The 22,275-nt window shown below is 44.2% G+C and overlaps 1 protein-coding gene across 1 annotated transcript; it reads left to right on the top strand.

Moving 5' to 3' along the window:
• Positions 1–4,965: 4,965 nt before the first annotated feature.
• LOC306750737 (serine/threonine-protein kinase H1 homolog) lies at positions 4,966–15,063 on the top strand (the record flags this gene model as incomplete). Its single annotated transcript, XM_079234208.1, has 3 exons — positions 4,966–5,219; positions 7,925–8,645; positions 14,776–15,063. The coding sequence occupies 3 exons, from the start codon at positions 4,966–4,968 to the stop codon at positions 15,061–15,063; spliced, it is 1,263 nt and encodes a 420-aa protein (XP_079090334.1).
• Between the last annotated feature and the right edge of the window lie 7,212 nt (positions 15,064–22,275).

Here is a 22,275-nt window from a genome sequence, read left to right as displayed (position 1 = left end):
AGAAAAAACGAGCATCCTCCTCCGGGCATTGATTTTGCCCGGCTCTCAACAGGTCATAATAAGCCGACGTTCATTTGTGTCCCTCTTCAGAACAACAATTACGGGCCAGCGTTCCATTGATGAATCGGGGACGGCTTTAATTAATCAGCCGGATGAAAGAGGTCAGGAGTGGACCCGGCCCAACGTGGATGAGTGAGCAAATCTCACAGATTGATCAACAGCAGCAGTGTTTTTTGTATTAATGTGTTTTACCCGCCCACGCATGGAAGTACTTATCTGGCGTGTGCAGGATTTTAGGACATGGAACAGAACAAAAAGCAGGGAACAGGAAGTGTAGACAGGCGTGCGAAGGATAACCGCCATCTGTGCCCTCGCGTATTTCCAGGTGGCATTACATTAAGGTTTATGGATTCATCTGTTCCGCTTGTTTAGAGCTACGCATTGGAAGATTTGCTTATTTTTGACACTGTTTTGGGGGATTTGTTGGCGTGAAAACTCTGATGAACTTCCCCGCTGACTGTACGGGTCATTTGATCTTCATGTATAGCGGTTTGCAGGCGTTCACCTCAGGAAACATATTAGCGGCAGACTCATCATTATTCTCCTTCCTCTGCACTCGCCTCCCGCGGAGTACCGCACGGCTCTATTCCAGGCATCATATTTAATTCTCTGTGTTGTCTCTTACGTTCACATTGAAAGTTGATCGTTTCATGCGAGAAAACAATAATCAAAATTCCACATTCAAGCAATCTTAGCCGGTGGAGTGCACAGACAGGGCCTCATGCTGGTCAGTCAATTTCTTCTGGACCATGAGACATATTTCCTCATAGACTGGGCTTTTTGAAGAAGCAGTTTAATTGTCTGGGAACGTCCAGCCCCTCTCACATGCTTTTGAGTTTATACACCAACTGTTAGTCCAGGAACATCTTCATGAGTTATTCAACCTCCTGGAGGTACAGACGTTTGTCTGCTACGCTGTAATCATCGCTGCTACTTTTAATGTTAAGTGTGCAGCACAAACAGGCTGCATGCTGTGCTGTCGATGCAAAGCAGACATGCTTTAAAGTTCAAGCACTCGTTTTATTTTTTTCTAAACCTGTGGTTTATATAAATGTATGAATATATATATTCATACATTTGATAAATCGGGAATGGCACATATGTGTATGTGTATGTGTTTATATATACACGTAATATGTGTGTATGTACTGTAAATATATGTAAATATGTATGTATGTGTTTGTACTGAATGTATATTTATATATGTGTGTTTATATATATATGTATATGTGCATTTATATGTATATATATGTGTATGTATATATACATATATATGTGTTTATATATGTATATGTGCATACTGTATATATTTGTATATGTGTGTATATAAATATATGTCTATACATAAAAAGCATGTATATATATATATATATATATATATATATATATATATATATATATATATATATATACATGCTTTTTTACAGCCTTTGACTTGTCTGTGCCCATGACCCCTTCAGTCCACCTCTGCAGTCCTCTCCTCTCTCAGGTATCACATTCTCTATTATCACAGGTATCACATCCTCTCCTCTCTCAGGTATCACATTCTCTATTATCACAGGTATCACATCCTCTCCTCTCTCAGGTATCACATTCTCTATTATCACAGGTATCACATCCTCTCCTCTCTCAGGTAGCACATCCTCTCCTCTCTCATGTATCACATCCTCTCCTCTCTCAGGTATCACATCCTCTCCTCTCTCAGGTATCACATCCTCTCACTACATCAACAGTAATGAACTGACTGTCAAGTGGCCGCCTTTCCGGCCGCTCCTCTGGGCCGAATCCATTCACAGCAGCCCATAATGGCTTTTACTCCCGAGAACCAGGCGCTTCCAACACCACACACATGTTGCGGCTTCATTTATAACCGAGGACAGCCTTTTAGTAATCAGATAGCGGTTCGATAAACGCTGAACTGCTGACTCCCTGGAGGAAGGCTTCTGAAGGGCGATTTACCACCTCAGTGCTGATGTGATGTCTATCCTCTGTTGGCTCTTTGTGTTTGTGTATGGGTGGGGGGTTGTGGTTCGATGTCTCTCTCTCTCTCGCGTGTGTGTGTGTGCGTGTGTGTGTGTGTGTGTGCATGTGTGTGTGCAGTCCTTTGAGAAGGGATACACATTGTGTGACAGCAGAACAGACTGATAGGCCCAGCATCCCCTTTGGCTCCTCTGGGTGAGAAAAAGAAGAAAAAAAGAAAACTGCAGCAGACAAGCAACTGATGATGCAACCTCTCTCTCTCTCTCTCTCTCTCTCTCTCTCTCTCTCTCTCTCTCTCTCTCTCTCTCTCCAATGACAACACCATTTACACCTTTGAAAAGACAGAGCACTATATAATAGCATCTATGACAATTTCACATAGATGCATATTTCTCCTCCTCATAACCCGACAATGGATGCAACACAATAGCGATTAAACCTCTCGGCTTTTCCCGAAAGCGTTTCCATCCTCACGCTTCTAAACGTCTGGTCCGGGCCTTCGGTGGGAGTAATCCTCCCGGCGCACATGTGCCTCTCTCTCGTGCAGCAACGTGTCTTTTACTAAGCACGGGACGATGAAAGGAGGAGAGGAAGTTAGCATGAGCAGCGATAGCTTTCCTCTCTGTGAATGCCTTGTGTTGGAGGCATGCTCTGCAAAAAAAACAAACACGCCGTGCAATTTATTCATGAACATGAACTCATTGTGCAAACCTCACACATCCACATTATTCCTGCCGTGCTCAAGTGAAAAAATGATCATTTTCTACTTCTGGTTCCCTCCAAAAAAAGCACAGGGCCGAGGCAGGCATGGAGAGGAGAAGAGGAGGATGCATGTTGTATTTATTTGTCCTCCCCTGCTCCAGATTATGGACACATGGTGACAGCAGCACAACGCAGAAAATAGAAAAAGTAGCTTAGCGCTAGTTGCTGGGAAACTCGATGACACCAACGATACAACGGACGTGTATAATATACCTTCTGCTTTACTTCCTGACACAATAAGACACACAGAAATCTGCAAATGCTGTGGGGACAAAAGCCCCAAAACACAATGTGCTATGCTACATTTCCCCTTTAAGAAAGTAAATGCATCTTGGGGGTGGCTATAATAAGCTGACATGTGGTTGTGAGGAGGAGTTCTTCATGTTCCCAGTGACAGTTTGACAGGATTAGTTGTACGTGGGTGCTTTGTCTCTCGGGGGTGGGAGAGAAAAAGCAAAAACAAGAAACACACTACAGTTGCCAGTTCACTTGTTGCAGCTATAGAAGGAGAACATCAACATACAACAGTGGCTGATTTGTCTTGAAGATGAGTTGATTTATCGCGCCGCTGCGTGCTGTTGTGTTGACAGCGCTGGAAGAACAGTTCACTTAGTGAAGATACAACTTAAAAGCACATGTACTCTCAGCCTCTCAGCCTATGAATATTTACAATTACATCTACAGGAGAATATAACATTTAAGTCAAAATAAAGTGCACAGTCAACAGATAGCAGTACTTTAGGTGGTATTTAAGTGTATTTAAGTATGCGGTATTGAGGGATGTGTCGGGGAGTGACCGGTAGGAAAGTCAGTCAGGCTCTGTTTGTGTGGCAATATATGACAATAAAAATATGTTAAATCTTGAATCCTTAAATCACAAGGTTGGCGGTTTGAGTCCCGGCTCCTAGAGCAAACCCCTCAAGTTGCTCCGCAGGCGCTTCCCCCCCTGCTCCTTGACTCCTACTTAGGAAGGGTCAGACACCGGGGATTGAAATAAAGTTTACCTTTTAAAAGTTGGGGATGAAGTAAACAGTGAAATTCAACAACGTCAACAGCAGTCGCGTGTTTAAAAACTGACATTCAACCCGTGTGAGTGGAATTGCCCGGGGCGGTTAGCATGGGTTAATAATGCCAGTCTGAAAAGGGGTCAGCTCCTAGCCCCGGTTTGGGGATCGCCCCGGGCTAAATATACAGTCTGTGGTTTGAAAAGTCTTAAAGGGGAACTCCATCAATGCCCCACATGACAGTCTGTTTAGTCTTCACACGGAGAACCACACAGCCGGTGGAAACAGTTGGATATGTCTCCTGTGGCTCCGGGTGGGAGGAGCTTAATGAATATTCCTGACGATGTCATCAAGACGCTACTGAGTTGCATTCTGGGAATTCATAGATGAGCTTGGAGTAGACCGCAAAAACACTCAATAACACTTAAATCGCTTTGGTCACTTTAATTACTTCAACTGGTGCGATATAAATACAATTTAAATACATTTTGAAATATGTTTTATTCTGCCTGTATATATAATACTGCTATTGTAGATTATTTACTGTTTTATTACTGTTTATTTCTTTCTTTTATTTTACTATGTGTCTCTTTCTGCTGTAATCCTGCAATTCCCCCACTGCAGGACTAATAAAGGATTTTATCTCTTATTTTATCTTATCGAGATGCCGTATTTTTTTGGGAAATTTGACCCAAACTACAAAAAGTCTGGATATTTTGGCCTCTGCTGCTTCCATTATCACCAATCTGCTGTGGATCTGTCTCTTGTGAGGCAGATTTCTTTGTGAAAATGGAATACTAAATCTGAACATTCTTTACAGCTGTTCAATCAATGTAAAAGAAAAGCAAAAGATTTAAAAAAGTAGCATGAAATAGAAATACTCCAGTAAGGTACTGTTACCTGTTGGTGAGAGGGATCTTCTTCCTGCCACACTTTTCTTCTGCTGTGCTCATTGAGGCAATCTGCTGGAGACAATAGCTTCAAAACACCTTCTGTTGACATGTCGCTTCTGTCACGTATGTGAGTGAGAGCTCACACACGCCTGGTCATCACCTGCAGGAACCCAAAAGGAACACCTGCATGGCTCTACGTTCTCCTTCATTCAGGGTTTGCAGCTCGTGTGGGACGTTTCATGTTTGATGCTCGCTGCCTCTGAGCGATGGGCTGCGGCAGCGGCAAGGTGCTGCCCGAGGGCCCCGGGAAGGGCCCCGGGAAGGGCTGCGTCAGCGTGGTGCACTCGCTTGTGGCCTTCGGTAAAGCGCGCGATGATGACGACGATGAGCCGAAGAAGAAGGGAGCTTCGTGGTTTTCCACCAGCGTTGGGAATCTTCCACCGGCATCGGACGGCCGACGAAGGATTCAGGACAAAGTCACAAAGTATAAGGACAAGTTTGATCCACGGGTGACGGCAAGGTAAGGCGGGAGGAATTGACTTGCAGGGACAAAAAAAAATCAAATTTAAATCTGCTTTTTCGCATCCACATTTTTCAAGTAATTCTTGAATCTATGCTGTATGTATGTATGTGTTTTATTCAGTCAATCATTACAATACAATAAGTAAAGCCACATTCTAATATACAAAAAAGAAAGACTGAACAGGTATAGGTAGAAGCCTAATGCTTTTATATTCCTATCCTAAATTCTTATCAATTAAATCAGATAATTTATTCGATATAAAGAACATTTAAAAAAGAAAAAATACATTTCATTCACACCTTTTGAAAACCAAAAGTGAGTTGACCATTCTTACATTCATGTTAGCGTTGTTCCATAATTGAACTCCTACAATAGAAATATATCTTCTTTGAATCCCCTTTTATCTTTCTAGAAATCTCTCAAATTATATTCATAAACTCATGAAAACAACCTTTGTACAGTGGCAGTGACTTTGCTTTAGCTCTGTACATTGTCTGCATTATTTTATAATATAATATATCATAACATGAGATCTGACAAACAATGGATTTGTGTGCTCATAGTAACCATAGTAACCAGCATTATTCATGATTACTTTTGTATAATTAAACTGTCAGTAAAATATATTTGGTCAATTATGTTAAAGTATTAGTTTTTTGCTCACTTGCTTTGTTTATCCAATTTCAAAAAAGAAATAGCGAATAACCGAAGCTGCACTGTGAACGAGTGATACTTCTTCTACCCCGTGAGAAGACGGGTTTTTAATATTTATTCCAAAATAGATCTCTTGCAGCACGATACGCCAGGTGAAGTGACTCATTAAGAGCACTCGCACTGCTCACGGAAGACTTTAATGTCACCGGCTTCCTCGTTCACCGAACCTGCCACCGCCAACCTTTCCGCGCTCGGATTTATTAGCCTGGAAAGCAGACATTTATTTGAGAGGCCTGGGCCTTGTAATACCTGAAGACGGGCTTTCTGTTCTTGTCAGATTACAGTGTGGAAACAATTAAAGCCAGGAAACGGATGGCTTTGAGGAAAGTGCGTGTCTCTGTCTGCAACTGATTAGCCACAGCTTACATGGCGCCTTGTTGCTGATCTAAATCTTTATACACGTGTATGTGTGCACGTGAGTTTTGCCAGATCGACTCTGCACCATGCAGATATCTTCCCATCACATCGCAGCTGCAGTGGGAGACGTTGTCCGCTTTTTGCAAAATTGTAATGACTAGGGGTGGGAATCACTAGAGGTCCCACGATACGATATTACCACGATACCTAAGTCACGATACGATGTTATCACGATGCTAAGTCACGATACGATATTATCATGATGCTTGAGTCACAATACGATATTATCACGATACCTAAGTCACGATACGATATTATCACGATACTAAGTCACGATACGATATTATCACGATACTAAGTCACGATACGATGTTATCACGATGCTAAGTCACGATACGATATTATCACGATACTAACTCACGATACGATATTATCATGATGCTTAAGTCACAATACGATATTATCACGATACTAAGTCACGATGCGATATTATCACGATGCTTAATTCACAATACGATATTATCACGATACTAAGTCACGATACGATATTATTGCGATGCTTAAGTCACAATACGATATTATCACGATACTAAGTCACGATACGATATTATCATGATGCTTAAGTCACAATACGATATTATCACGATACTAAGTCACGATGCGATATTATCACGATGCTTAATTCACAATACGATATTATCACGATACTAAGTCACGATACGATATTATTGCGATGCTTAAGTCACAATACGATATTATCAAGATACTTAAGTCACAAAACCATATTATCACGGTACTTAAGTCACGATACAATATTGTCACGATACTTACGTCACAATACGATATTATCACGATACTAAGTCAAGTTACAATATTATCACGATACCTAAGTCACGATACGATATTATCACGATACCTAAGTCACGATACGATATTATCACGATACCTAAGTCACGATACGATATTATCACGATACTTAAGTCATAATACAATATTATCACGATTCTTAAGTCACGATACGATATTATCACGATACCTAAGTCACAATGCGTTATTATTACGATACTTAAGTCACGTTACAATATTATCACGATACGATATTATCACAATACTTAAGTCACGATGCAATATTATCACGATACTTAAGTCACAATACGATATTATTACGATACCTAAATCACGATACAATATTATCACGATACTTATCTCACGATACTTACGTCACGATACGATATTATCATGATACCTAAGTCACGATACGATATTATCACGATACTGGGATATATTGAGTTTTGCGATATATTAGGTTTTTTCAACCGCAAATGTCCCCAAAGGAAAACTTTGTCAACATATTTGATCTAAGAAGATAACGTTTAAGTCCGTTCATTGTTTTATTCCAGCAAAATGGGACAAACTGTTGCATGCACCTGACAAACTGAACTATTTGTATTAGAGTCGACATAGTCACATCATTCGCCTCGGAGAGGGGGCGTGGCTTATCTCCGTGCAAACAGTTTGCATTTCCGCCATCCACCAGTGGACTGAAAAAGCAATTTATTCGATTATTATCGATTATTATTAGTATTGATACAAGATCGCGATACTATGCTGTATCGATTTTTTTCCACCAGATACGACATCAGGGCCCTGATCGGGCGCGGGAGCTTCAGCCGTGTCGTGCGCGTGGAGCACAGGGCGACGCGCCAGCCCTTCGCCATCAAGATGATGGAGGTGGAGGCCCCGGGGGGCCGCGAGGCGTGCGCCTCGGAGCTAGCGGTGCTGCGCCGCGTGAGCCACTCGCACGTGATCCAGCTGATCGAGGTGTTTCAGTTCCCACGGCGGGTCTACGTGGTGCTGGAGCTGGCCACGGGCGGCGAGCTGTTGGACCGCGTGGTCAGCAGGGGCCACTTCACAGAGAGGGACGCCGCCCAGGCCCTCCGGATGGTGCTGGCCGGGCTGGGACACCTGCACAACCTGGGTATCGCCCACAGAGACCTGAAGCCCGAGAACCTTCTGTACTACCACCCCGGGGCCGACTCCAGGCTGCTCGTGACCGACTTCGGACTGGCCACGTTTGGCGGCGCCGGGTCGGAGATGTCGGGCCCCGACGGACGCATCGGAGGAGACCATAATGGAGCCGACGGGACTTGGTGCCTCAGAACCACTTGTGGAACCCCTGAGTACATGGCCCCTGAGGTTTTGCTGAGGAAACCCTATTCCTGTGCCGTGGACATGTGGGCCCTGGGGGTGATCGCCTACGTGGTGCTGAGTGGTTCCATGCCCTTTGAGGACGACAGTCGCTCGCGGCTCTACAGAGCCATCGTGAGAGGCAAATACAGCTTCCGTGGAGATGTAAGTTCACACAGATATTCTTTGCACATTGGAGTATAATTATTGGGTGATTCTGCAGCCTGGGATTTATATCTAATTAGTTTCTGTCTTGCTACATTTAGGGGACACTAAGAGTGGGGAGGAAGTGGTGGATGGTAGTGTAGCACATGTTGGCATGTAGCCAGTCCAACTGGTGCTCAATGGACTGAACCAAAGAACCAAACTTGAATTTCATATACAATATATGTAAAGACAGGTTACAGAAAGAGACTTTTGAAACGCATTTTAATATTTTGTATCTTCCCAAAAGCTTTTACGCTTGTCCTTATAGAGTGTTGTGTTGAAGGGCTGTGAAAATAAGCAGCCAGTACTATACTTACAGTAGTTTTTTTCTTCCAGATAGCCTCATAGAGAAGGTGGAAGTTGTCATTCTCATAGTTTACACATTCCTTCACAGACGTGACCTCTGCATCTAGTGATGCAATTTCAACATTGTTTTGACAGTCTTGCCCCAAATCCCCCCGGCTGTGCTGCCATGCAGTCAAAATTGACACTTGGGTTGTTTTTTTTGGGTTGTGTGGATACTCGACAGAAGCTCAGGAACAGCTGTTAACTATTAAAGCTGTAGTTCTTTGGCCGGTTGTAATAATTTGGCTGGCTGAGGCATTTGAAATGAATAAGGCGGGTTCTGCTTCCAGTCTATCTCTGCCAAAAAAAAAAAAACAGTTTTAAAGCTACTACAAGAAATGTAAATGTTATGTTGATTTTGGCGGTCCCTGTGGACAAAAGGGGTAGTGTTTCTGCGAAAATCTCTCATTTAACTGCAGCAGTGTCTGATACTGCCCCGCTTAGTCCTGGTTCTGGTTCTCCTGGGACTTCCTTACCGCCAGCAGGCCCAGGAATGCAACTTGACCCTTTTAACGGGAGTGAAGGAGTTCTCCTGAACCCGTGTCGTAATCTGTTATGTTGGATTTTGGGGAGGAATCAGACCCAGTGACAGGCATTAAGAATAATTATATAGACTTCCTCCCGCTGAGGGTCTCATTTGCTTACGTCGTCATAAATGGGCATCATTGAGACTGCAGGTAAATGTTCCTTGTAGTAACTCCAAATAAATCATCCATCTGCTATTTCTATGTTGACATTTAGCCTTTTCCAAACAACACAATCTGTTTTGTTTGAATTACCCAACCCTGGCAACACATCCATTCACATATGGCTGTTTCATCTACTTGCTGCACAAGAATGATTCACAACTTAATCACTCTGCTATTATAACTACCAGCTTACATTATTCCATCCTTGCCGGGTATAAAAGGAACATTTTCAACGGAGCACGTATCCCTGTGGATCCTTTCCTCTGCAGCCTTGTAAAGCACAAGAATGGATATGCCAAAGTTTGTGTCTGGAGTTTCGGTTCGGTTTTGCTCTGTGAGGTCGCTCTTCAGCGTGGGGAAAGAGGCGACCCTGCATGTTTTGTTGGTCCCTTGTCACACAACGCAAGTGGGTATTTTTAACAGCCGGCTCTGTCGAGCTCCGTTGTGAGTTTGAGCTCGTTCTTTCACGCTGATTACACCCAAGGCTGGATTATTCACTGGGCTTTAAGCCGGGGCCCGATTCTCAGGGATGCAGCCTGACATTTTAGTCTGGCATACAAGAGGCTCCCTTACATCGGCCCTGGACTATTATCCCTGTGTTTACCGCTGCGCTGACCACCAACTGAACAATGCTGCAAAAAGCCTTCTGCAGTTTATATGCAAGGGCTTTTTTTTTCGACAGCGGAGGAGCAAATCTGAAAACCACGTTTTTCATACGCACGCCGTCTCACGTCCCACTGAGTTGCGGTAAAGACATCAAATTATGAATTCATATGATAACAACATGAAGACGTCTGACATGGCTGAGTGGCAGTCCAGGGCTTCATGGAACCGCCATCAATCACGCTTCCTTGTCGACGAGACACTTACTCTCCGTCATGTGTCTCTGATAGACTGACACACACACACAGACACACACACACTGTGATAATAATGTAGAAATGTGTTGTGATGGTGAAGTATTCACAAAAAGTGGACCTCTGTCACTGTAAGGGTCCTTCACGTCTTTCAGAAGGGTGCTTCTCTTTGGGACGAGAACAGTTTCAACAGCCCGAGCCATCCCCATCCCATATTAAACTCGACTTGAAGAGTTTTATTTGAAATGAGCTGTCCGACCGACACAGAGGCCCGGGGCGATGCCTCTCGCGGCGGTAAAGTCTTTTCTACCCAAGATGGTACTCGCTGAAAAATGGGCCTTTTTTTACGCAGCAGACATTTTGACTTGTCATAGTCAGGTGTTAATTATAACGTCTCAGTGACCAGGACCCTGAAAACCTGCGGCAGCCGAATGGAAGTCAGCCATCCTTCATGTATCCTAAAAGTGACGTTTCAAAATGGCGTCCTGGAGAATAGGCCCATCACACAGAATATATTCGCCTCGGCTCTGTTCCAAGACACCTGGAGGACACAACTCTGGTAGCTGGAACATAAACTGATGGGAGCAGCATTTTATTCAAGCTTATAAATATAAACCAGCTATTTTTGCCTGCAAACTCTCGAGAACCATTTATGTAATACGGGGAACGTTTTGGGACGAGGACCGTAAAGAGGAGCGTCCTTGAGGCATTTTCATAAAAAAAAGAACGCTGATGTGGCGCTTTCTGATGAAGCCACTTCTCGAATTGGTCGTAAGTCTTTCCGTCCATAAGGCGTTTTGTTCCACGCCCATTGATAACCCTTTGAATTTCAAAAGGAACTAAGGGTCTCGGACTGATTTGCATTTGCCTGTTTGGTCTTCCGATGTTGAGCCGTCGTCTTTTTGGGAGGAGAATATGCAGACTTGCAGAAAGGCCTCAAACCCGGAGGTTTCATGACCTAAGGTAACATCGTCACAACAAGGATACACAGCTTAAATGGAATAGAAAAGAAGATAAGATGCAAATTAAAACCTAAATAATGTTAAAAAAACAACAACTGCAGAGCTGCATTGTTAAATTGTCCTGCATGTGAATCTACGGTTCTGAATCCCTTTTAAATAATGTATCGGTATTAACACGACTGAGTTATCCTTTTAAAATATGCAAGTGTCACTCTAACCAGGTCAGACATGAGTGTGAGGTCGCACGACTAAATACCGTCACACATTTTGTCATTCAGTCGGAGGATCGCACATCAATATTCAACAAAGCAGTGTGATGAACAAGGAAAATCTTCAGGTATCCATTTACCCAGATGGACATATAAAGATTTTAAAAAAAGTAACACTTCGTCTCTACTATGCAAATGAATACCCGAGGGCTGCAATTACAAACATTCTTCAGGAAAAGTATCGGTAACCTTGTGTGTTTATCGTAGCAGAATAGGGGGAAGCAGTAAATGTGTGTGTGTGTGAGCGATTGTGTGTGTGTGTGTGAGCGAGTGTGGGGGGGGCTGGAGGGGGTTTCAACAGCGAGCTGGAGGTGAGACTCACTAAAAAATGCAAATGGCCCCCGGCACCTGCCCACGAACGCGGCCCCTCTGTCTCCTCCCACCTCCCCTTTGCTGCACTACAGCGAACACACACTGGCATACGTTTTTCTTTTTACCCCCCTCCACTGGTGCAACAGCCCCTGGCCTGAGGACCTGTTGTGCAGAGTCACACTGATGTGTTTACTCAACAGCGGGAGGAGGAGGCCGGGGAGCCGGGGACGGATGGCAGGATGGAGGAGATTGCTGGGAAGAGAAAGGAGAGAGGACAGAGGCAGAGCGGGTGTAGCCTCGGGGGCTTTTCACACCTTATCACTCAATCCGCTCCACGCGAGACGCTTCCACCTTCGCACGCAATCACGGCTGCCACATCTGATGCGTGTGAGCGTGCACGTGACTTCCTGTGTGTGCGTGCACGCAGGACATCACGGCAGCCCTTAGTATGAGAAGCACAGAGCCGTGGATTAATCCAGGCCAGACAGCAGCCTGGTAGCCTCCTTTGCATTCTGCAGCTGTGCTATTGAAGACGCACAGCATCTGCATCTCTCAGCAGCAGGGCATCCTGGGTAACGGTTAGCCCAGTCTGCCCCCTAGTGAGCGCGGCAGTGAACGTAATGCAGCCTCATGACGGCGTCTTGAGCATCTGATTACCGCGGTCCCCCCCCCCCCGATCCGGACTCGTGATGATGATGATGATGATGAGGAGGAGGAGCGTTTAAACCCGGCTTCTTTTTTTTTTTTTGCAAGAAAACGCTGGCAGGTCGAGTCAGAGTCCGACTCTCGCGCGGAGCGGTCCATTACTCAAAAGTGCATTAAACCCCCAAGATCACATTAGCGCAATCCAACCTTCTGGCGTTTTCTCCATTTGCTGCAATTACGGCTCTGTCAGGTAAAGATGTAGCGCAGCCGCTAACGCAGGCGGCCTCTCGTTCACTCTAACAAGATGCTAGCGAGCCCCGTAGGTTCCTCCACCGCTCATGCCATATCTAAACCCCCTCCTCCTCCTCCTCCTCCTCTTCCTCCTCCAGCTAGCTCGCTGCTCAACAGTGATGTACAACGCGCCCCTCTCCTCCAAAACACAATAAAGCCTTTGTGTAGTTTGACGTGAAAAATGTTCCGAATAAGGGAGAGAGATAAACTTCCTGCAGCTGGCTTCGCTCCAGCGATGGCAGCAAACTTCTGCTCCCTCCTTTTCAAGATGTTTCCGTTCCCGCCTACAGTAATGGCCTCATGCCTCCATCATTCCAGATCAAGAACAAAAAAAAGGCACCTGCTAGCCACGGCTGGCATCAAAGGTGCATTTCGTGGCGGAGTAATAAGCCGACTCACCAACAGCAGGAAGTCAGGCTTGTTAGTCGCCGGAGCTCAATCAAACACTCTCTCTCCTTCCCGGGGAAACCGAGTGTCACTCCGCCCGCCTCTCAGGTGTGAAATAACACACCGAGAAGAAAGTTTTTGACGACTCTTTGCGGATCCTCTCCAGTCGGCGCACTGTGAGAATGGGCGAGTCCCCCCCACCCCCACACCGATTTCGCTTCTTTGAAATTCCTCTCACCGGCAACAGTCTCCGCGATTGTCAATTTCACGCTTGATTAATCGTCATTACTCGGCAAGAGACAAAAAAAGAGAAAAGAAATAGGGTTGGAGAGAAATGCTTTTCGGGATTAAAATGGAGAGCGAGACCTCCCTAAAGAGTGAGGTTTAGTCGGTGCGAGGTTGAGCGTGGAGTGAGGGGATTTTGCACACATGCGTTGCTTCTGTATTTAGCTTTTATTCTCCTCAGCCAAACACCGGTGGAGGATATTGCAGCTAATTGGTCGGGGACTGAAATATCCGTGCATCTCAAAGACGAGGAAGGGAAGCGTTCTGTGAATGATGCTCATCGTTAGCTGACTTCATTCAAACGATCGCAAATTTAAAAAAAAGCGTGTCGAGAACGAGCATTCTGACGCCGCGTTCTCGGACACCGGAGCCGTCTTATTAATCTGATCTAAACGCCCGTAATGTTTTATTTAAAAATAGGACGGATGAACCAAAAGTGACAGAAGAACCAAAGCCGTGATGAATAACTTAATGATTCTGTATTCGGATAAGGATCCTGAAGCCTTCTCTACCACTGCGAAAGAAAATAAAAAAGATGGCATTGGCGGATTTCAAAGCATTCTCCCCGCTGTCAGCCTGGGTCACGACAAGCGGCGTGATTTGCTATTTGAGTTAACAAAGAGGCGAAGATGCCAGCGAGGCTCATCTGGGGCGCCTTTATCGAGGAGCTAATGCCGGCGTCGAATAAACACGCGGCCAAATCCCACACACCAGGCAGGGCTGCCACACAACCCGGGCTTCGTATTCTTTTCTGCTGCTTTCCCTTTTTTGCCCAGTGACATTTAGCTTCCCTTTGAGTTTAGTTCTGCTCGTTAGGCCTGCAGAGCCCAGGGATCATAGTTTTATTTCTTTATTAGAAGGAAATCTTTCATCCCCGCCACGAGGAGGCTTTGAACCTGTGAAGGGGCCTCGTCTAGAGCGCTGCGGGTTCCCGTGTGTGTGTGTGTGTGTGTTTGTGTGTGTGTGTGTGGGTTGAATTGACATGTGGGGTGAGTGGGTTTATAATCTCATTGACGACGAACACTCCCCTTTCTTCTACACCACAGCCTTGGCCCTCAGTGTCCAACCTGGCGAAGGACTTCGTGCAGCGCCTGCTGCCGCTGGACCCGTCCGCGCGCCTGACCGCCGACCGAGCCACCCGTCACCCATGGGTGGCAACCTCGGCCGCCGGCTCCTCCACGAGGAACCTCCACCGATCGATTTCCCAGAACCTCCGGCAGCGGGGGTCGCGCAGCTCATCCCGGTGCCCGAGCGGCGGCGGCGGCGGAGGTGGAGGCGGCAGCAGGAGCTCTGGCGGAGTCCAACCTGGCCTCCCACGGGCCCCCGAGGGCTGATGTCGCTGGAGGGGAACCAAGAGCAGCAGCAGGGCCGAGCATCTGGAGCGAGAGCCGCGCGGGCATCCAGCCGGAGGGTTCCAGGAAGCATCGTCGCCGTCCAAGTGAAGCGCCGCCGCGAGAAGGCTAATGGGGAGGAACCAGCTGGGGAAACTGGGAGACGCGGGACAGGTGTTGTGAAGGGAAAGACAAAAGGTTTCCTCTCTCCTTTGGACTTCAGTCGGTCTTCTCTGCCAGACTAATAGGATCCCCTGAAGGGCTGAGTTCCATCCTCCATTAGTTTTTTGCCGTGGTCGGGTTAAGCTGTTACCGAATATCCTTCAGTTTTGAGGTCCGGCTTTATATTGAGACAGAGCTCTCCTCCTCCACGAGGCCTCGAGCCCCTGGTCATTCACCCAGCTCAGACTAATGGAGCCCGGGTCTCATCTAGGTCATTATGAGTCACCACATTACCTGCCTGGGAGCAGGTGAGTTCCAAAAAAGAAATCATTTGAGAAATGGGAGCTAATCTTAACAAGGCTGAAAACTTGCTTTGTTGGCTACAATATTCCTCCTTTCAAAGAAAAAAATCCCAAAAAAGAAGAGCTCCTCATCACCACACAGCAGGAAGTTGTGTTTTTTTTCATATTTTGAGGCAGAAAAGAAGCGAAAAACACGCCGTCGTCTTCTCTTTTGTTTTCGCTCCTCCTACATAGCAGCACCCACAGCCCCGTGCATCCACTGAAAGCACAATGCAGATATTTGGTGACAGGCCTCTGTCAAGTTAAGATGAGACTCCGGGTTTAAAGAGTTCTCTCTCTTCCCCTAAAACATTATGCGAGCTGTAAACAATCTCAAAATAACCCCTTTTTGTTTCCGGTGAGAAGTTTTAAATGAAAATGGCAGTATTAGTATGCGACAGGAGCGCACTAAACTGTGAGTGGGATGCAAAACACAATTACCAATGAGGTTCAGTCATGTTGAGCAGCATCACACATCATGTACTGTGGATTTGTTCCCGTTTTATGTTTTAATTATTTATGATTAATGCTTTTGGTTGCAGATGATAAGTCCTGAATTGAACTAGCTGGATGCTAGGCCGATGTGAGCAGAATGCTGTAAACAGTGTAAACACCATGGGGGAAGTAAATGTGCTTTTTAGGAATAAATTTAATGTTTTGATGTTTTGTGCAATTAACTATCTAATAAGAGAAGTTATGAGACCCTCAATGGTGTCCTTTTTTTTGGAGGTCATAGTTATCCAACAATCAATCAATCAATCAAGATGGAAATTATATATTTTTTTAGCTCCAAGTGCTTATCTTTTTTTAAAATTATTAATTAAATTCAATCGTTCAACTAAATGTGTTGTAGAGCCGCTATTGCCATAATATTAGTCAATAGTTATAATAATAATAATAATACTATTAGTTAATAGAGCATGAGAGCTCACGCTTGACCTTTTATAGACAATATTTTTGCAAAAATAACATCACTAAAGATTTCAACCACTCTGCATGGTCTTCATCAGTGAGAGACTGCCACATGTTTGATAAATGTGACCTTTAGTAAACAGTAAATGGCATCAAAGTCAAAAGTCCACATACTGTTTGTTGTTTTTTCCTCCAAAGCATTCAGTCACATTTTCTAGATAAAAGTCCTCATATCAAATCAAATATCTTAACTCAAGGTCCACTGACTCTTTTTTGTGGTCTTTCTCCATCTCAGCCCACGTTATCATACTCCAATGTTGCATCATCAAGTGGAAGTGTTTATTTGTTTGTCCGCTGCCGAAAAAAAGGCTCCAATCTAAACCAAAAAACTGGGGAAACTGAGCAATTGCTATATAAAACTGTAAATCATAGGTTGTTTTATGAATTTAAAAAAATAAAAGCCCAAAACTGCCCAAAGGGCCCCAATGAGATCTCGCCTGAATGTTCTTTGTAGTAAACCCTCTTTAACTTTGTTCTGCTTCACTTTATCAAAGTCAACCTTTGCAGAGAGAATGTTCACATATTGTGTTATGATTTGGGTTTGAGAATGTTCACATATTGAGCTATGATTTGGGTTAGAGAATGTTCACATATTGAGTTATGATTTGGGTTAGAGAATGTTCACATATTGAGCTTTGATTTGGGTTAGAGAATGTTCACATATTGAGCTATAATTTGGGTTAGAGAATGTTCACATATTGAGCTTTGATTTGGGTTAGAGAATGTTCACATATTGAGCTATGATTTGGGTTAGAGTTGGACCTTACAGCTAGATCATTTCAAAAAAATAATCATCCTGAAAGTGATTTCTTTATAGGCGGACCTGAAACCTTTTCTTTTTTTCTGTGTGTCATCTTCATTAACTCTTAACCAGTAACATATAGACTGATATTTACACATCTGAACAACATCTCACATGTGTAGCATTTTATTATAACACCAAAATTATTCAAATAGCCCTAGCGGTTGCAGAGATAAACCCTTTTTAGTTTGGGTATGCAATTTCCGAGGAAAGGGCCTAAAAATAGGTGGGTTTTTAAAAGGTTTACTGACTCTATTGGCATCGTTGCCAATAGATTGCATTTCATAAACTGCCATGATACTGGATTAAAAGTACCAGAAAAATCTAGTAAGAGGACCTTGAGTTTTGTTGTTTGTTTTGCTTTGTAGCTTCTTTGTCAAAGTGGTTTAGTAATTAGTGTTTGTTTGCTACTCTGCTGCTCCGACTGTTGCCACCGGGAAGAAACACTTACCTCGCTCTCGTTCTAACAGATGCAACGAGGCTCTATTTAGTGCCTCGCTAAGTTGCGAGTACGGATGATCTCATTTGGAAGAGGCTCGTGCATTATTTCTCCAGCAAAGGGCCTTTGGAGAGCTGTTAATGCCTTTCAAGGGCTGCCCATACTCAGTGACCTGAGATCAATGTCCCTTCGGGAAGGAGATGAGCGCTGCCGGAGTATTTTGGAAGTAACATGTCAGCAAGTAGAAACACAGAGGGCACCGAGCTGAAGGTGGATTTCGGTGGGCAGCGAGGAAATCTCCTTAAACTGCCGGAGCAAACGGTGCGTGGTGAGCTTCCTTTGTGGGCCGACGAGAGCTGCGCATTCTGCTTTTGCACACGGCCACAGAAGCATCGTATTCTCCACCGACTGCATTGCGCAATTGCTTCCATATCTGGCCTTATCGAATGCCGTTTGTCTGCAGGGTCGAGAGAGTGGTGATTTGTTCTGCATTTTTATTTTAATCTCGGTCCGTGAGTGGCATTTTTGTTTGCAGACAGATAAAGAAATTGGAATTGAATTAAACCCAAATAGCAAGTGAGCAATAATGGAAAGTGGTCTTTTTTTTTTGCTTCTTTTTTTTTGTCTCCCCCTAACTGTTATCGCTCCATTCTCCGTGCCATTATCTTTCAAAGGGGGATAACAAACCAACTGGCGCTTCGAACGTATTGTCCATCTCGTTTCTGCACACACTGACTAATTCCATTGTCTTGCGCGGTGACAGTGGGTTTGGAGTGGGCAGCCAAAGCAGCTTGATCTCAAAGTATTCCGCTGCATATTTACTTCCAGTCCTTTATGGAGCACTGCAGATAATCCTTCTATTATTTGAGTCTCATGCTGTGTGATCACTTGGCAGTTTATTTACACATAGCCCTGACAATCCCACCCGATGGATGCACATACACTGCAGTATTATCTGGGGATCAGCTTCAATATACATTGAACAAAGAGGTTGAAGGCGTCTGCGTGTAGAAACTCCAAAGCTTCTACACACAGTTATGGTGGATTTTTGAGGGAAATAAAAAACACGTTTTCAAAACTAATTTAGCTTGTGTGCAGTCGGGTCGATATCTTTCCGCATGAGCTTTAGTCTCATGCAGTGGTCAGCAAGGCCGCGCAATCCAGAAAGCAGAGCGTGGCAAAGATTAGCAGATAGCGTTTGCTCCCTTCACACCGGCCCCGTGCTGCACGAGGACGAGTATGACGGAAAGTGTCTTTTTTCTCTTTTCCCCGGCTTCGCTCAGCAGAAAAACCAGGGACTTATTTGCTTTATCTTTGGCCTTAGTTGAAGAGATCATTTGCTGCTCAGGACCCTGAAACATAAGCTGGCAGATCCACTAGCAGTGAGGATAACAGAGGGAGGGAGTGGTGGTGGAGTCCCACCGGCTTATGTCTTGTAGTGTCTAATTCACAATACGCCTCATCTATAAATCATTAGAACATATCATTTGTGCATAAAGGAAATTTCCTTTCCATTCTTATTTCATCTTCAAATAGATATACGTTTGAAAAAAGTTACAGTTTGTATTGTAAACATATGCACATGTTTGACTACTTACCGTAAGAGTCGGATTACAAGCCGCGACTACCTTCGGTCAGTGTCCCCGTTAGCTCCCCGCTGTAGCCAGCTAGCGCTCCTGCTAGTGCTCCTGCTAGCTCTCCGCGAGCTCCCCGACAACCATTGAAGAGCTAGCAGCAGCAGCGGGGAGCGCAAGCTACAGCAGCGCAATCTGGCAGCAGCGCAACCTAGCAGCAGCGCAAGCTAGCAGCAGCGCAAGCTAGCAGCAGCGCAAGCTAGCAGCAGCGCAAGCTAGCGCTGCTGCTAGCTTGCGCTGCTGCTAGCTTGCTACAGCGGGGACACCCACCGGAGGTAGGAGCGGCTTGTAACCCGACTATTATGATAAATAAATGCATTTCGTCCGTGTTTCATTTCCTTTCATCAGTTAAACAAGCAGAATGTACGCCAGCCTTTTGTGTTGCACTCTTTGCAGGCTGCAATTATCACAACAACAAGAGGCATGCTCTAACAACATGCAGGCTCTCTCGTGTGATTCAAACGTGAACAGCAGATATAAAGATTATTGTTGCCAAGTGTGTCTTCGGGAGTGAAGCGGAACACCAGAGGAAAGACTTCCTGTCTCCGCTGCATGTTTTGTCGGCCCCACAGTCGATTCAACGTAAGTGCCCCTTTATTTCTGTTGTGTAAACCAACCACCCAGATCAAATATTGGTGTCTTTTGTGAGCGGCGAAGAGATCATTTTCCTTAAACAGCAATTACAACTGCGCTCCGCCCAATGATTGGAGAGGAAAGAACGGTCCACGTTTCCAGTCAGTAAATTGCTTTTCTTTTCTTTCCCCTCCAGATGAGCCCGCTATTTGCCGCTGTCCTGTTATTGTGCTGCAGACGCAGCGCCACAGGAACACAAGGTGGGTCAATACTTTTCTCATCCAGGATGCAATAAAAGTAAACCGGCTCATTATTCTTCCCACTCAGAAATTCTCATTTAGATTGTAGCCTGAATCCCACCAGTTGTTTGCCGCTTTAAAATTTCCACTTGTCATCTCCTCGGGGGAGGGGAGAGAGCGGCTCTGTTTGAAATGCGACGTCGATTCAGACGTGAAGGGACAGCATCTGAGGCGTTTCTGCAGACTGGCATGTTGATCAAATGAAACAGGTTGGTTCCAGATTACAAGTGAAAGGCTATATTTTGACATTTTGGGAAATATGCTTACCTACATTCGTTTCTGTCTCGACATCTAAATGATGGGATCGCTCTTATGAGCATCGCTATACAGGAAACAGTGGGAAGAGCTACCCTGGCTCTGTGAGAAGGTAATGAGGCGCTGCCATCACCTCGAAATCTCACTTACACATATGTCTAATTTGTTCAATCCATTAAAAAAAAGTGTGTAAGAAAGCGTGTGAGGTTGTGCGCCATGTAATTGAGTTGGAAGCAGTCACTGCCTGAAGTCTCCACACTTCAGTCAGCAGAAAAACATGTCGACATTGCATGTTTCTGCACAACCACAAGATACTTTGAACATCGCCGTCTCAGAACCAGGAATACATTTCATAAATATATATGTTTTATCAGCCTTGTGTCATGCTTGCAGAGACACACAATGCCATGTGGTGTATGTGACACAATGACTTAGATTTAGGCAACAAAACTACTTGGTTAAGGTCAGAAAGAAGATCATGCATGGTTTGTGTTAAATAATGATGGAATGAAGGAACAATGTAACGCAATAACATAACGTAACAAAAATGTAACGTAAAAACAACATAACAACAATGTAGCAACAATGTAAAGTAACAACGTAACGTGAAAATATAACGTAACAACGTAGCAATAATGTAATGTATTAACAATGTAACATAACAATATAACGTAACAATGTAAAGCAACAACGTAACACAACAATGTAACACAACAATGTAACGCAATAATGATGGAATGAAGGAACAATGTAACACAAAAACATAGTGCAGCAACAACGTAGCAACAATGTAACGTAACAACAATGTAACGTAACAACAATGTAACGTAACAACAATGTAAAGTAACAACGTAACGGGAAAATGAAACGTAACAACAAAGTAACGTAACAACTAAGTAACGATGTAACACAACAATGTACATAACAACGTACATAACAACGTAATGCAACAATGTAACGAACAACGTAGCGCAACAACATAGCGCAACAATGCAATGCAACAACGTAAAGTGATTACGTAACTAGAATACATAAATGACAATCGACCTTGACTAACTTCCTTACGTAACGTTGCGTGACAAGCTTCACAACATCACGTGACAACCACATTTACTTTGGGTTTTACACAAAACACAAAAAGGGGTCTCCTGGGTGAAAGTCCTTTGTGTGACCCGCCCACCATCCTTTGTGGACTTTCTTTACGTATTATTATACTCCGTAACTATCAATAATGGCCGCTCTACATCCTAGGTCACTTGCTCTTTGCAAATGCAAAAATGTCAACATCAAATAAAATGTTTTATTTTTTTTAACGTCCACATTAAATGTACATTTTTCACTGTGACTGTTCTGCTCAAACCTCAGGCTGAAGACAAGACTTGAGGAAGTCACTTCTTCTGGGCAAGAAATAGTCTGGCACATTATGATTAATTAATTGTTTTTCTACAACTACTTACTTATGCCTGAGTCTGAGTAGAAATATGAATATCCATAAATACATGAGGTTAAGATCGGTGTCCGCTGCTTGTGAATCAGGTTCTATTGATGTGTATCCGTCCAACGTGGCCAGCAGTAAAATGTAAATCACTGGCTGCCTTCAAATGGAATTTTTAAGGTTTTATTTCCGAGATGTCCAAGTACAGTAAATCATCATTGATGACTGAAAATTGTGTTTTTTCCCAGCATTTCAGGAACAATAAATGAGGAGAAAAAATCTAAAATGAAGCAACTTCCCTTT

This window comes from Taurulus bubalis (genome assembly GCF_910589615.1).
Source record: "Taurulus bubalis genome assembly, chromosome: 18".
Classification (NCBI taxonomy): Eukaryota; Metazoa; Chordata; class Actinopteri; order Perciformes; family Cottidae; genus Taurulus; species Taurulus bubalis.
The sequence above is the reverse complement of the archived record's forward strand: the minus strand, read 5'-3'. Positions and strand labels throughout refer to the sequence as shown.